Here is a 15509-nt window from a genome sequence, read left to right on the forward strand (position 1 = left end):
TTTTTTGTCACATGCTGCGCACCATTAACAATCATTTTGCCTTTTGTCGTTGCTAAACGACATCGGCAAAACACACTAGGAAAGCCAAAAGGAAAATAACTATTGGCTTTGCCAATGCGTGTTTCTTTATCAAAAAATGTTTTGCTAGAAGATGCGGAGTTCAAAATGCCCGTCACTCATCATGTGAGTGGCACACTTCAACGCAGCGCCACTCATGCAAATAGAAAGGCCCAGAATAGTAAAATCACCGTGAACAACAAGTCCTGGACTGACTTTGTCAAAGTCGGCACCAGTGCCCCGGATACACAAACCAACAAGATGCAAATGTTTTGTTTGGCGAGCGACTTTCTGGCCACTTCTATCTCTACTCTCCTTCCGTCCTCTGCACCGCCCCCTTAGTGTCAGGCCGAACCAATTGGAACTCGAAAAGAGTGGAACATGGTGTTATTATAGCAAGTCATGGCCAGGCGTCGATTCAGGACGCTGCAGTGTGGGAAGGTACGTGCTTGTCACGTGACTCAACGTAATCGCTGGGTCGTTTCCTGTGATGGGAACCAGTGGCAGCTCTGAATTCAGTGTTGCAATCTGAAAGCTAGCCGGCATAAGCAACTGTATGTGCTGCCTCCCCTGCGCTGTCCCAGCTCTTCCCTCCCTCCTCACCCAGGCTTCTCAGTGTACATGAGCGCCTGGCACGTCCCCCCACATAGTCACCGCCGCCATGGCCTCCAACATGGACCGGGAGATGATCCTTGCTGACTTCCAGGTACATGGGAATGGGTATATGGTTCTGTGGTTGTAGAAAGATTTCTATGTTGCAGTCGTTCCGACACGACAGAGAGGTGCTGTGGAACCGGGCTAAGGCACTACCTCCATCAGAGGTTCAGCTAGAGTTGACCTGTCAGAGGGACAAAGCAGACTGCCACAAGTAACAATGCTCAGTTCTGGCTTTAAATAGGCATATCCTGACAGGTATTGAGGGGCTGCACTTTTTTTTAAAATGTGACCGGTACCTTACCAGCTGCCAGCACTCCTCAGGAGGTGTAGAATACTTTAATGGGCAAGTACCGACACTTCTCTATTGCAAACAGATATCCTAAGATATAGTGAGTATCTGTCGTCTTATGTTTCTCTTTCAAACACTGGTAGCAAGGAATTTCACAGAAGACGCTGTACTGCGTGTGCAACAACCTTCGATATTAAATGCGTTGACGTGCTTTGTGGGATTGATTGCTGCTGCTGCGCAGTGGCATGTGTTGTCGAATCGGTCTTTCAAGCAAGTTCGACATATATTAATATTCCTGTCACAGGTTTTTAGATTCTTCGCGAGGGTCTGTGCGTGGGCTTCCTTTGACAGGATTTGTAGGACGGTGGGTAACCGTAAGGCATTCATGTATTTTATTCACAAGGAAAGGTTGCCCACTACTTGGGTATTAGCAGCGTTGAGGTGGTGGCGGGGGTCAGTTGATATCTTTGGGGTGCTGGGATACAAAGAGGTAGGGGTGCTGCAGAGCTTTCAAGTGAAAGTAGTTTTGAAGATATCTGTGTAGTAGTTTTCTATTGATTTTCACTCTGTCTATAGCTGCCTTGTACACGAGAGTGTCTGTGTGGTGCATGATATGTATATAAATTGTTCTCTGATTCCACAACTCTACGCGGTGCAGCTGAGAACTGGTCTTGGGGCCAATGGTAGTGTGTTTTTCCTTTCTGGGGTGTTACATATCAATAAACAAAGTATGATTCATTTCCTACTTTGTCCACCATATGTTAGTGGCTAGTTGGCCATTGGCAACCACAACACACAGAACAAGTGCATTCACTGGGTTTGTGCCAACCAGCAGAGTTAAATAGATTGACTGCCAGTGTCCTATTGTTGCACTTTGGGCCATGTTTCCATGGCGAGGTGATTAACCATGATTTGTGTGTATGTTTTTATACATAGATTATTTTGGATGACCTTGAATGGGATGGGAGTTGTTTTGCAGCATTGATTTTGGAATCTTTGCAACAGAAGGGCAGCACATTCTTTCTCCATCAACCAAATCAGGCAGGACACCACCATTTAATGTACACAGTTTTTTTTGGCTTTTGTAGAGACTAGTGCAGGTTTGTTCTTCATACTCTTCGCTGCATCACTGTACTGTGTATCACTTTACACCATTGCATTTGGCATTACTGCACTCTATACTCTGCACCGCTTTGCTCTATGCCTCTGTAGTCTGTGCTACTGTACTTTACACCACTTGACTCTACAACACTCTACTCTTCCAAACTATGCTACTCTACTGTGCACCACTGTACTCTGCCACTGCACTGTACACTGCACCACTCTACAACACTACACTTTATACCACTCTACGCTGCATCACTCCACTCTACAGCACTACACTTTATACCACTTTACATCACACCACTGCACTTTACATCACTCTGCCCTGCATCATCCCAGTCTACAGTACTGCATTCTACTCCACTCCACTCTACTCCAAGGCACTGCACTCTGCACCAATCTACGCCACTCTGCTTTGAACCACTCCACCCAACCCTGCACTACTCCAGACACTTCACTGTATTCTGAAACAATCTACTCTACGCCGCTGCACCCTATGCCACTCTACTCAACAGAGTGCCACTGCACTCTGACAATCTACTCTGCACCACTTTTCTCTGAACCACTGCACTCTACGCCAGTCTACTCTGCACCACTGAACTCAAAGCCACTATACTTGTCTCTGCAACACTCTACTCTGCATCACTCTACTTTGCATCACTCTACACCATTGCACTCTGTTTCTGCACTCTATGCCACTCTGTTCTACTCTGCACCACTTTTCTCTTTGCCACTGTACTTTACGCACTCTCTACTCTACACTTTACACCACTACTCTCTACACTACACTCTATGCCACTGTACTCTGCAAAACTGTACTCTACACCACTGCACTCTACTCTGCACCACTCTGTTGCAGTCTAGGGCACTGCACTTTACGCCACTCTACGCTGCATCACTCCACTCTACCCCACTACAGTTTACGCTACTCTACATCACTCTACTCTACACCGCTGCAATCTATGCCACTCTGTTCTGCACCACTCCATTCTACACTCTGCACCACTTTACTCTACACCACTGCACTGTATGGTAGTGCACGTTACACCACTCTATGCCTTTGCACTGTACTCCCCACCACTCTAAGCCGCTGCATTGTACGCCACTGAATTCTACACCACTATGCAGCACTCTACACCAATGCACTGTAATTTACGCTGTTCATCTGCACTGTATACCACTCTGTCACTCCCCTCTCCTCCCCTCTATGCAACTCCGCACGTTTGACACTCTATTCCCCTCCACTCTATGGCCCTCCACACCACTCTACTCACCTCTATGCCACTTCCTCTATGTCGCTGCACTCCACTCCTGTCTGCTGTACAACACACTACTCCACTATACACCACTCAACTCCGCTTTGCGACAGCACACTCCACTCTACCCCATTAACTTTTAGGCGTGCTGAAAAGCAGCAACGCTTGTGTACAACACAGCTAAAACATTGTTAAAGCCAATAGCTCTTGCATAGGCAAAATCTATTGGCTTGCTTGTTCTCTAATAACAGCAGTCATAGAGATATACTCCAGAGTTTACCTGCACCCAAGTGTCTGTTTAACTGGAGAAGAGTGTGTTGCTGATACATTTCCTCTAATGCATTATGGGCCAATAGTATGAAGCACTGGTTTGCAAAATACTGGTTGCAATTTGGAATCTGTATTTTTGCTTCTAGTGTGGTGTTTTGGAAACTGACCTGTGTACCAAGAGGTCAGGGTGCAAAATACCTAAATGCAAAAAGTCGCAATTCGACTTACCTTAATGAGTGTTCATGAGGTAGGTCTCACATTATGACCCTCTATGATTCATAGCCATTACTGGATTAGTCACATGCTGGGGTCAATAGACCACCATGTCTATGATTACTTTTAAATAAAGAAGTCATTTAAAAACAAAAAGCAGCCCGTTTTCCTTTGAAGGGGAAAAATGAAAAGTTTAGGTAACATTTTGTTTCAGTTTAGGATGTGGTCCATGAGACCGCATTGTATTGCAGTACATGGGGGCACTGCAATACAGTGTAGCTCCACACAATTTCCGATCCATCCCAGGAAGAATGTCCACGTTCACATTTGATGTTTACAAAACTTCGTCCAATAAAATGCAGTGACCTCTCTTTACTTTTCCACACTTAACCCCTTTGGTGCTCATGACGGAATGGTTCCAGTCATGAGCACTGGTGAGAGTGTGCTGAGAATGGAACTATTCTGTCCTTATCATATGACCACAAATTCCCTCTTCTGTAAACGGCAGAGGGATGTCATCTTTTTTCTTTTTTTCACTTTGGGAGCTGGGGAAGACGTTCCTCAGCCACTCGAGGCATTTTCTTTTCTTCACTTCAATGGCGATCTGTACGCGGACGTCATTGTAGTGAAAGTGAAACGAGCCAATAGGCTCATTTAACTTTCACTACTTTTGGTGCTGGTGGGGCTGTCTCAGCCCTCCGAGCACAAAAGTACACGGGAGAGGTATAATTAGAAAGGGGAGAATCTTTCCTTTCCAATGGTACATTTCCCAAGTTGATCCACTGGACACCAGGGATTCTCTTTGATGCACGGAGCAATGCTGATTGGTAGAAATTTTGTGGATCCCTGCATATTCCAGAAGGTTTCATCACAGAAATGTAAGGAAAATATTAATTTCAGGTAAAGTTTGAGGTTTGCAGGGCATAATAGGTAAAGTAAAAGACAAAACCTCATGGGATCCATGCAAGTCACCCTTCCCTGAATTTCCCTAGGTGTCTAGTTTTCCAAAACATACAGGTGCTAGGTTTTCCTAGGTATAAGCTGAGGTGGGACCTAAAAACCACAGCTACCCACTTTGCAAAAAACGGGTCAGTTTTGTGTGGAGAAAATTGTCTTTTGGGCTGTTTCCTGTCATGGGCTCTAGGCCTAGCCGCACAAGTGAGGTAAAAATTTCATTGGGAGACACAGAATAATAGAACAAGTGTTATTACCAACTGTATTTCTCTATTTCCCCCTCCCAAATGTAAGACAATGTGTAAGAAAGAAGCCATTTTTAGAAATACCCTCTAAGTTGCAGGATAGTATGGGTACCCACAAGTTTAGGGATGTGCAAATAACTGCTGCTTCTAAACTCCATATCTTGTGCCCATTTCAGAAATACATATGTTTTGTTGATACCTACTTTTCACAATTTATTTTTTACCAAATGAATTGCTCTATACCTGCTGCATAGTGAAAAACCTTAGCAAAATGAAGCTTAGTTATTTGCTCTTCATCCCTCGAGTTCTTTGAAAACCCACAAACCTTTCTATCCTCACAACCAGAAGGGTCTAGCAAATGTAATGGTGTATCGCTTTTGTAAATCTGCCATCATGATGAGAAGTTACAAAAGAAAACGTCACAAATGCCAATTTTTTTCCTACTAAGTTTCAGCATATTTGTTTTTATTTCAACACCTGGTTTCTTTGGAAAAACCTGAAGGATCCACTCAAATAACCCCTTGCTGAACTCAGAATGTTGTCTACTTTTCAGAAATGTAAGCTTTCCGGCATCTACCATGGGTTTCACACCCAATTCCACCACAAACTGTAAGGCGGCTGAAAGCACAAAAAAATAGGAAAAATGGGCTATCTCTCCATAAATGCAAAAACTGTGTTTGAAAATGTGTTTTTCTTAATCAAGTCCGCCTGTTCCTGAAAGCTGGGAAGATGGTAATTATAAGACTACAAACCTTTTTTTGATGCCATTTGCAGGAAAAAGAATAGACACTTTCTTCTGCAGCACTTGTTTCGCATTTAGCACGAAAAACCCAAAATGTAGCTATATTTTGGCTGATTTCTGGCGTCTCTCCAGGGGAATCCACAAACCTTGGGTACCTTTAGAATCCATACAACGTTGGAAAAAAGGGATGCAAATTTGGTGTGGATAGCTTAAGGGGACAAAAAGGTATGGAGGCCTATGTGCAAACTACCTCAAATAGCCAAAACAAAAAGCTTAGCACTGGGGAGGTAGGTGAATGTGGGAGCCCTAGCCGCGAAGGTGTTAAGTGGCTAATAAATAACATAGTATATTAGCAACAACATAAATCAGGATAATGCTTGGGGAGAAAAGGGACCAATCACAAAACCTTCTGTATACATAAGTGTGACCATGGTGCGCAGAAAGTTTAATTATTTTTAGTTGACACTTCCATATCCTGAATCAGATCATAAAGCTTTGCAGACACACATTTATTAATGAAAACTAGGTCAGTGATGGGGATTGTACAGAACACAGAGCTAAGAGAAACAGGTGGGAAAATAAATTGTTATAAGGAATAAGGGGATGGCACCGTTCAAAATGATGCTTGGAACATCTGCAAAGTTTTTAAACTGTGTGACTATTCAATAGGGGTCTATATATTTGCATATGTTTTTAATTTGAAAAGATTTGCAAAGTGTGTAACTAGCGAAGTGTTAAAAAAAAGAATATAGGTAGGGGTAGCGTCAAAGGCTCGTTGTGGTGTTTGGAAATAAATCCTGCTGCTTCTTATGCCATGCATAGTGGCATCTGGATTACCCCAGCTACTCTGTCATGTTTTCTTATTGCCCAGAGGTAAAAGACCCACCATAACAAGAGAGTTTCAAGCAGTAGTGATTTTTAAACTCTTCTGTTGATAGACCACTGTCTTCATCTGCAGTCACTCGCAGGCAAGAGAAGTCCTGAACAGTTGAGGATATGAAATACTATGAAGGGGGAATAACAGACAAGTTAGAGTCACAAAAAGAGCTGGGGGGGGACCAACTTTCCATTATTACTTTTCAAAACACTATGTACAAAGAGAGCCATCAGAAGACATTTGCTTGGGCGTGGGGAGTGTTATGAGTCACAGAACCTTTATTTTTATAGATTTCATTCTGTTCTGTGGACTCCTGAATAAGTGCCATGATCTTCAAAATATATATATGTGAACAGATATTGAGCTTGTCAAATGTAACAACAGGCCTTTTTGTGAACAGATAAAAGTTGTCTGTAGGTGAGAGCTCAACTACATTAGAAAACAACCTTCATGGATGTGCGTGCAGCGTCCGTATTTGAATTGTTTTTCTTTTAGCTATTCAAACATAGCAACCATGTGTGAGCGTGCACGGCAGCCATCTTGGAATGATTTTTTTCAAAATGAAAACCGTACAAGATGTCTGCATTGCGTGCACAAGTCTGCCTTCTCAGGGGTTGGGGTGGGAGTCAACCATTGCAAAACCAAGAGGTGTCATGAGTGACACCTTTTGGCTTTATCAGTGCATGCTTATGCTAAATTTAATTTCGGTCAGTGCAAGTGAAATGGGAGAGGGTCTTTCAGTCATGCATTTATTAAAGTCATGGGGACAGAGTGACCAAAACAATACCTATTCATTAAATTGTGACCACACTCTGTTGAATATTGTTTAAAGTGTGAACATTTACCCCTTGATTAATCAAATGGCAGTGTGTAGATGAATTCACAATTGCCAGATGTATTCATATCGGACACATACCAGTGCCTCTATATGACCTTATACCGTTTATACAAGCAGGAAAGTTAAAGAGTGGGATAGCAATAAGGCAGGTCTAAAGCATTTTGCTGCAAGTACAGATTAAGAATAACTATTTCATTTGAACACATTTTGCCAGTTTTAAAGGTCATTATCATAGGATGGCTTCCTTGCTCATGTTTAGGAACATTTCCAAGGTTACCTCCAGCTAACTAAAATTTGTGTAGTATTTTACCTTTCTCTAGTATTTAATGTTAAATGTGTATGTTTTTCTAATTTTTGATGATGGACGTAATGGTCATAGCATTTAACATCCTTATGAACTTTTAATCCATTTTTTATGGCTTGAAAGCTCAGCCGTTGCCAGACAATTATGTGAGAACACCAAGAGAGGAGCTTAGGCTCTACCTACATGTTGGGAGTCAGCAGTACATGTTTTGATTGGGCAGAAGTTGTGTGCGTCCACAAAAAAAAAACTTTCTCTCACAGCTGTGAGCATTTTGTTTATTCAGCCAGCTGCTTTAGGGTGAACTTTCAAGGACCCACGCATGCTATTAAATTGTTTTATAGAACTAGATCATTTATGGTGTTTTTCTCTGGCAGCAACACAGATGGGATGAGGGCAGTCATTAACCTAGGTGGATTTTTAAGTCCTGTTTGAAAGTGCAGCTGTCACCGGACCTTTTAACCTACACCAATAATATTCTACAGTTCTTTGCTTCTACACAAATACATATACAGCATATCCATTCCCACTCCCTCTACTTGTAATATTATTTTAAAGCTAAACCTATTGGATTTGCCAGTGCTTATTGGTAGCATTCATACTGAATGAAGACCCTAGTACTACATGCCATTGAGAAAGTCGTATTACTTTTTGTTATTTCCACAGGGCATCAAGTCTGAGTGTTGAAAAATGTCTGTTCGTCAAATATCAGCCCAACTTTAAAATAGTTCTCAGGGTTGCATAATGCCCTCTACCTGAGCAAGTACCAGGATTTCATTCTGTGACAACAGATATTTTCAAGAAATTGGAAAAAGACTAATAGTTGTTTTATAAGTCCAGAGTCACTGTGTTCGGCCTTAGGATTCCACAGTTACATGAATAAAGACTAGAGTAACGGACGTTGACTGGAAAGAGATTCTCACAAGTATATTTTTTAACATCCAGATAATGGCTAGCTATTCCTAATGTTTGTTATGCATTTTTTTTAGGCATGTACTGGTATTGAAAATATTGATGAAGCAATAACTTTACTTGAACAAAACAATTGGGATTTAGTGGTAAGTCTTTAATTATGTTATGTAGTTTTGGCGTGTGCTTAATTTGTTATATCTTGAAGATTTTATTTTCCATAGGGTATACTGTGACTTTAATTCTTGTTATTGCGTCTGTGACTTACCAGCACATGATAAAGACTCACTATTAGATAGGATTGCCCCCTCCTTCTTCTTTACCATTTTATTTGTGCATTAATCATACTTTGATTTAAAACAAGATCATAGAGTAAGTAAAGGATGATCAAAACCATCAATTAAAAACAAAGTTTCTAAAGAATTTAACTGCTGTGAGCATGATCCTAATAGTTGCCAGTTGCTGCATGCATATACCTATACTGTGCAGCGATTTCACTCTTTTACTCAATAGTGAAAGTGTAAGCTTGGATGATATGTTTTGTATAGTTTTCCTGTTGTGTGCCGTTTTGCACTAAGTCCTGAGTATATGGAAGATCAGCTGACAATAGTGTTCTGGTTAACGTGAGGCTTTATGATTCAGTTTTTCTTATTTTCTTCTCATGAACAAGGACTGTCTTTGTGAAGAATTTCCGTTCCAAAGCCTGCAAACGTGAATCTCTTTACACTTCCTCACACTTAATACACCAAAAACCAAAAAAATAAGAATTAATTCCAACAATAAATCCTAGTGTTGTTGGTATTAAGAAATCAAGCATTTGCCTAAATGTATATTCTTCTAGGTCAGGCATCTCCAGCGAGTAGCTTGTGGGCTGCTAGTCGCTCTCAAACTACCCATAAGTGGTTTCCATGCTTAGATTCCAGCCTAATAAATTCGAAGTTTTTGCTGGGTTGAATAAAGATATTGTATACCAAAATTGAAATGTGTGTATTCAAGAAATAAATGTGCCTATTTTCAGAACTTAGGAGCTGGTGTTTGGAGCGACTTATTATTAAAAATATTAACTTAGTGCCAGGGGCATAGCAGCTCTGGCTGTTATGTATTACCAATGTAGAAGCATTCCACTTTGATCCAACATGTTCGTTTTTTTTTTTTTTTTTTTTTTTCTTTTCTTTTTACATTAACGCTAATCCACTGAGTTGATCATTGTTGGCAATCTTGCACACAGTGGGAGCTCATGTAATGCTTTCTGATTTAGTCAGTATTAAAACTCAAAAAATATGATTAGCTCTGGATGAGTTTCACTGAACATGAGTAGCTTGAACTACAGAAAAGGTTGGAGACCTCTGGTGTAGATGGTTCAATACTGAACATTCTTTGCTGCAAGTGAACTGAAGGAACTGGTTGCCTTTCAGTGGGACACTTGAAGATTAATAATATATCTTATGCTATGTGTTCTTTATAATTCTAGTCAATCTTGTTCTAGTCCAAGATTTGGCATAGCCGTTGTCTCCCCATTAGAACCTTTTAAATAATATTTTCTGAACTCTTCTACACCTCTACTGTCAGCTTCTTAATTGCAGTAATCTTCATAATGAACTTCCCTGCCTCACAATGTTGCCGAATAAAAAACAAATCAGGAGGGCCTTCAGTAGGCCTTCACTGGTTTTCATAATGTCCTACGGCCACTTTTATCTTAAGACTGCTCCTCAGTTTGGTATGCTGTGCCCTGATAATCTTCAATGGCCGTTTATAAATGACCAAAGACTATGTGCACCAAAGATAAAGATCCAGAAGTACCTCTGTGAGACACTTCCACGGCCTAAAGGAACACTTGAAAAATCTAGTGCTTAATGTTTATATATTGCAAACAACTATGCACTTCTGTGATATAGCTGTGAATATTGGTGCATGATGGAGGTGCAACGTCGTGAACTAAGTAATCTTTTTTTTATAATGCTCAAAATAGTGAAATGAAACGGTGAAATGGGTTGTAAAATGAAACTTACAAGTCACTCTTATTTATGTTTAAAAGATCTGACTGTAATATGTAGTCAACATGTTTATGTAAAGTTCAATCTTATGATTTATAAAACCTCTACAAGAGTTGTTTTCTGCATTCGTACTTTACTGTTGCATGTGAAACATTGTTTTGTTACGTCTCTATTTCCTACATAATGTGTAAATCAGACATCCAGGTGCTATGGGTCTCTGTCATCCTACTGATACTCCAACGTGAAGCATGCAGTCTGACAAAGACCATTTTATTTATTTAACAATAGTGATCATATGCCTCTGTGCTGATGGATGAGGTATTCATTAAAAAATCATGACTTGACAAATAGAAACTTCTTGACCTGGTATTGAATGCCGGGTTATAAGATGATGATAATACTATTAATACACATTGTGATAGGATGGCTTAAGAAAAAAAAGTCAGAAATAAGGTTTTTGGAGCCTAAGCAAACAGACGTTCGCACAGCCATTAGGTCTTTTTTGTTTTTCAAGCCATGTTTTTTGTTTTTCATTAGGATAACTTACAGTACGTTGGAGCTACATATATTATTACGTTCAGAGCTCCAAAGAGCATAAATAGTTTTGACATAGGAGGAAACCTAATGACTCCACTAAGGCCAGCGAATCAGGCATATCAGGATCCATACGTATTACATTGGCTTGTAGTATGAATATATAGTTATAACCAAATCTGTGGCTTACTAGGAGCCACTGGCACTCTGGAGAGTCATGCAGATCACACCATTCATGCCATATTTTGTGAATTTGCATCGGTATCCCCAGCTTCTATATATTTATCGCTCTGCACAAAGGATTCTGTGGATTCATGGGTGAATGTTCTCCCCAAAAACATGGCAACATAATTTTCGTGTATTGCACTGCACATATATCAGAGACCCTTGAGAGTTGGTTGCCCACACTTTGTAATAACACTGCAACCTTTGAGCATGCCTGCCAAGTGTAGAAGAAGCTTCCCACCTTGCCGCAACCAGTAAGGTATGCAACTGAAACTGCGCATATCTAAATTAGAAATGACCTATAAATATTACATTTGTGAAAAAAATGTATTTGTTCAATAAATACATAGTTCTTTCGTTTTGTCATGAAACATTCAAATCCATTTTCAGTACATAATAGACAGCACATGTAGATATTACACAAATCATCAATTATAAACCCCCAACACAAGTAAAACCTAACAGCCAACCTCGCACATCCTAATTCACTCTTTCTCAAAAGCCCCAACGTTTCCTTAGAAACCACCCAACAAAAACCATGTTTGTCTCTTCCCCAAATGTTGGATCATAGTCTGGGGGCCTCAGAACACGGTCAATGCACATTGTGGTGGTAAACTTCTGTTTGTAACACTTTCTTTAGAACCCACACTTATTAAAAGTGTATCTTCTTCCTTTCTTTGAGTGGATTTAGCAGTCTTACTTTGGAAAAAGTCAGAGTTCCTCTCAAGTATAGGTTGTTTTCAGATTTTACTTAGAAAAAGCTATTCCATTTGCTGGTGTATAGGTTAATTTTAGATTGATCCTTATCCGTATTTCTGTTAATATGCATGAATACCAGTTTTGTGTGAGGAGATGCATATGGATGTTACAAAGAGGCAGATACTAACATAAGAATATAATTCCAGTAAGAACTGCCTGCTTGGGAAATGTGAACAATCCAGGTGTATGACAAAAGTAACCCAGGAACTGTGGGGGTGGGGTGGGGGTAAGAAATATGAATGACTCTGAGTAATTGATGGGTCAAGTAGGCCGAGTTCCTTCCCCATCGTCAAAGTTGTAGTAACATAGTTAGGATGCCCATATTAAACCACCGAGGGCTTCCCTACTCCTAGTCACAACCTTTTTAGCATACACTGATCCAACTAATGTTCTATAGTGGCATTCCCCTTTTCTATGCTTTATCCTTTTTAGTGATCATCACCGCCAGGTAGCAAAGGTTCAACTTAGCGCTGGTGAAGTCTGCATTATTGGGTATACCTAGAACAGCAAAGGGCAGCACCAACGGGTTCAACACTCGGGAAGCCATATAGTTTGTCTGCCACCTTCCTTGAGATATAGCTGGACTTCATTGAATTCCCATCCCTATTGGACAAAGGTGCATTCCTCTTCCCAACATTTTAAGTACCTGCCATCCTCAAGCAGCTCAGTCTTACACATTCTGCGCTTGTATTATTAGGCTCCTGAAGCATTTTCAATTACGTTAGCTATAGGTTGCCCTCTGATACCCATCTCCCTGGGATGCACTGGCACCACCTCCCTGCCCACATCTTTAAATTATACAAATAATTTTCCTGATGTTCTGAGCATAACAAACATTTAGGTGTGTTACTTAGGAGAATTTTGTAGCAATAATAATGTTTAAGTTAACTAAAACCATAATTGTTTTCCTTACAATAAAAATAAATTTGTACTATGAAAACTTGTAAGAACACCACCCCTCCTAGTTCTACCATAAGCACTGTATTTTCAAGATGGTAGTACTGCCATCAGTTTCTGCCCACTCTATTGAGTGGTTTAGAAAAACATACTAGTGCTGTAGATACCTGCGCTGTTGTACAGGTGGCAGTTTAACATGTGCTTGCAGATGGGTGAATGATTACATATTACCCTATTGCACAAAATCCCCCTGTATGGAGATTCCGCTAAAGTCCTCACTCACAATTTCTTTTTCCTTGGCCACTTTTCTCCACATTCCTACCACCCATTGCCTTAACCACTTTTTCCCTTCCACCCAGTTGCTGCTGTGCCAGCTTGCCATGTTTTAATCACCATGGTTGTAACTTGTGAGAGGGATCTTTTTCCCCACCACCATGTAAATGATGCACCACCTCAGAAGAAATGTATGGTTTTATCTCTCATGGCCAGTCTTTTCAATGGAACCGAAGACTTAACAATCAGTACATATGCACAGCCATTGACCTTAATCAACTGAGATACTCAGTAGTGATGCTGGATGTTAGCAACAGTATGCCTGTTTTACACAACGTCCTGTACAGTGCCACTTGTGCTGTTTCTGAGAGCTTATCATTCTACAGTAAATACCAAAACTCCTTTTTAAGACGTCAGAAATAAGCAGCAGTCAAATAATATGGAGTGTTTGTTAGTATATGGAGGAACTCAGAACAAGATATTTCAAAGATCGCTACTCACCCCAGTACTGAAATCAGGAGCTAATGTCTGTGTTCAGCGTCACCCTGAAAGCTGGCAGATACTACCTCTAAGTTATGCTCCAAGAATGTGTGACTGCCACCTAGTTAGCTTGACTACCAGGTACCTAAACCTATCAGATCACACTTGAATACAAGACAATTTTAGCTGATTGAAATCACAGGAGTGGAATGAAAGAAACATGTATTTAGTACACTGAATCTTGTAACTAGAGTGTTCCCCGTATTGCTGGAAAATATTGATTAACCTTAGCATTGCCCACTGAAAGTCTGCCACATAAAAATAGCATTGTTGCTGTCCAATGATATTTTATCATCACCTTCTTCACCTCATTTAAATGTTATCTCCCAGGGGGGCCTCTCTGACCCAGTATTACAGGGAATCAATGAATAATGCAGATAATGGTCAGGGGTGGAGGCAACCCTCCCTACAAAAGTCCAGCAAGAGAACTCCATTCACCATAACTACTGATCTGGGATCAGTTACTCTATCTATATATATATATATATATGTATATATATATGTGTATATATATGTGCACCTTGAGCTGTTGGGCATGAAATCTGATTGATCGGGATGGACTAAAGTAATCACTGAAAGGAGCCTTTTATTTTTATACATACAATGCATACCTAAATCAATGCATGTATAGTAGACCACATGTATTTATGAATTTTTCCTTCTATGAGATACTGTAGATACAATTAGGTATAGTGCTCCCCGTTTTGGAATCATTGAGATGTGTAATTTAATTTTCAAGTTAATCTTGAGACTCAAGATGAGTTCTTGTGTTTCTGGTAATTGTATACATTTTGGCAACATTATACAACATTTATTAATTTTTCATTGTTCACATTTCTTAATATTATTGTTTATAGTCACTATTGTTTTCTGAATTTTGAAAGTGGGTGGTTGTAGTAGATGAAAAAATAGTTAGTAGACTTGGAATTTATGTAGTACGAGCATAAACAGATGTATTATATTTTATTGACAGTGTTGCTTTAAATTTGGTGCATGTGACTTGTCTAACATGTTATTTAAAGGGGGCCAAAATGGCGGCCCCACAGGTTGAGAAAGGCGGAGACGCCGAAACGCGTTCCTGTGTGGATTGAATTAAATCCTATTTATACCTTCACGGAGTGCCAGTGGCCTTATTTACGCATAAGGAAGTGTTTATATATATATATATATATATGTTCGATGGCATGTGTAGCTGCAGATACACATGCTGTGCATATCCCGGCATCTAGTGATGGGCTCGGAGTGTTACAAGTTGTTTTTCTTTGAAGAAGTCTTTTCGAGTATTGAGATCGAGGGACTCCTCCCCTTTCGGCTCCATTGCGCATGGGCGTCGACTCCATGTTAGTTTGTTTTCTTTCCGCCATCGGGTTCGGACGTGTTCCTCTTCGCTCCGTGTTTCGGTTCGGAAAGTTAGTTAAATCTCTGAAAACTCAACGGTATTGTTTGCGTTCGGTATCGGGTTAGTTACAGCAGATCGACACCGAATAAAAGAAGAGCTCCGGCAGCCCTTCGGGGCTTCCATTCCCCGGCGGGGCCTGGTCGGCCCGACCTCGTGCATCTTCAAGGCTCATGGAA

General features: G+C 40.6%; 1 protein-coding gene across 2 annotated transcripts in view; it reads left to right on the forward strand.

Moving 5' to 3' along the window:
- Window positions 1-413: 413 nt before the first annotated feature.
- FAF1 (Fas associated factor 1) overlaps window positions 414-15509 on the forward strand; it is a 1413415-nt gene continuing 1398319 nt past the window's right edge. The window contains exons 1-2 of one of the 2 annotated variants that reach the window (XM_069232690.1): window positions 414-763; window positions 8793-8861. In XM_069232690.1, coding sequence (XP_069088791.1) covers window positions 719-763; window positions 8793-8861 — 114 coding nt within the window. In that variant the 5' untranslated portion in view covers window positions 414-718. The remainder of the gene's footprint in view (window positions 764-8792; window positions 8862-15509) is intronic. The other variant, XM_069232691.1, reaches the window with a different exon arrangement.

The sequence above is a fragment of the Pleurodeles waltl genome, chromosome 4_2, assembly GCF_031143425.1.
Source record: "Pleurodeles waltl isolate 20211129_DDA chromosome 4_2, aPleWal1.hap1.20221129, whole genome shotgun sequence".
Taxonomy (NCBI): Eukaryota; Metazoa; Chordata; class Amphibia; order Caudata; family Salamandridae; genus Pleurodeles; species Pleurodeles waltl.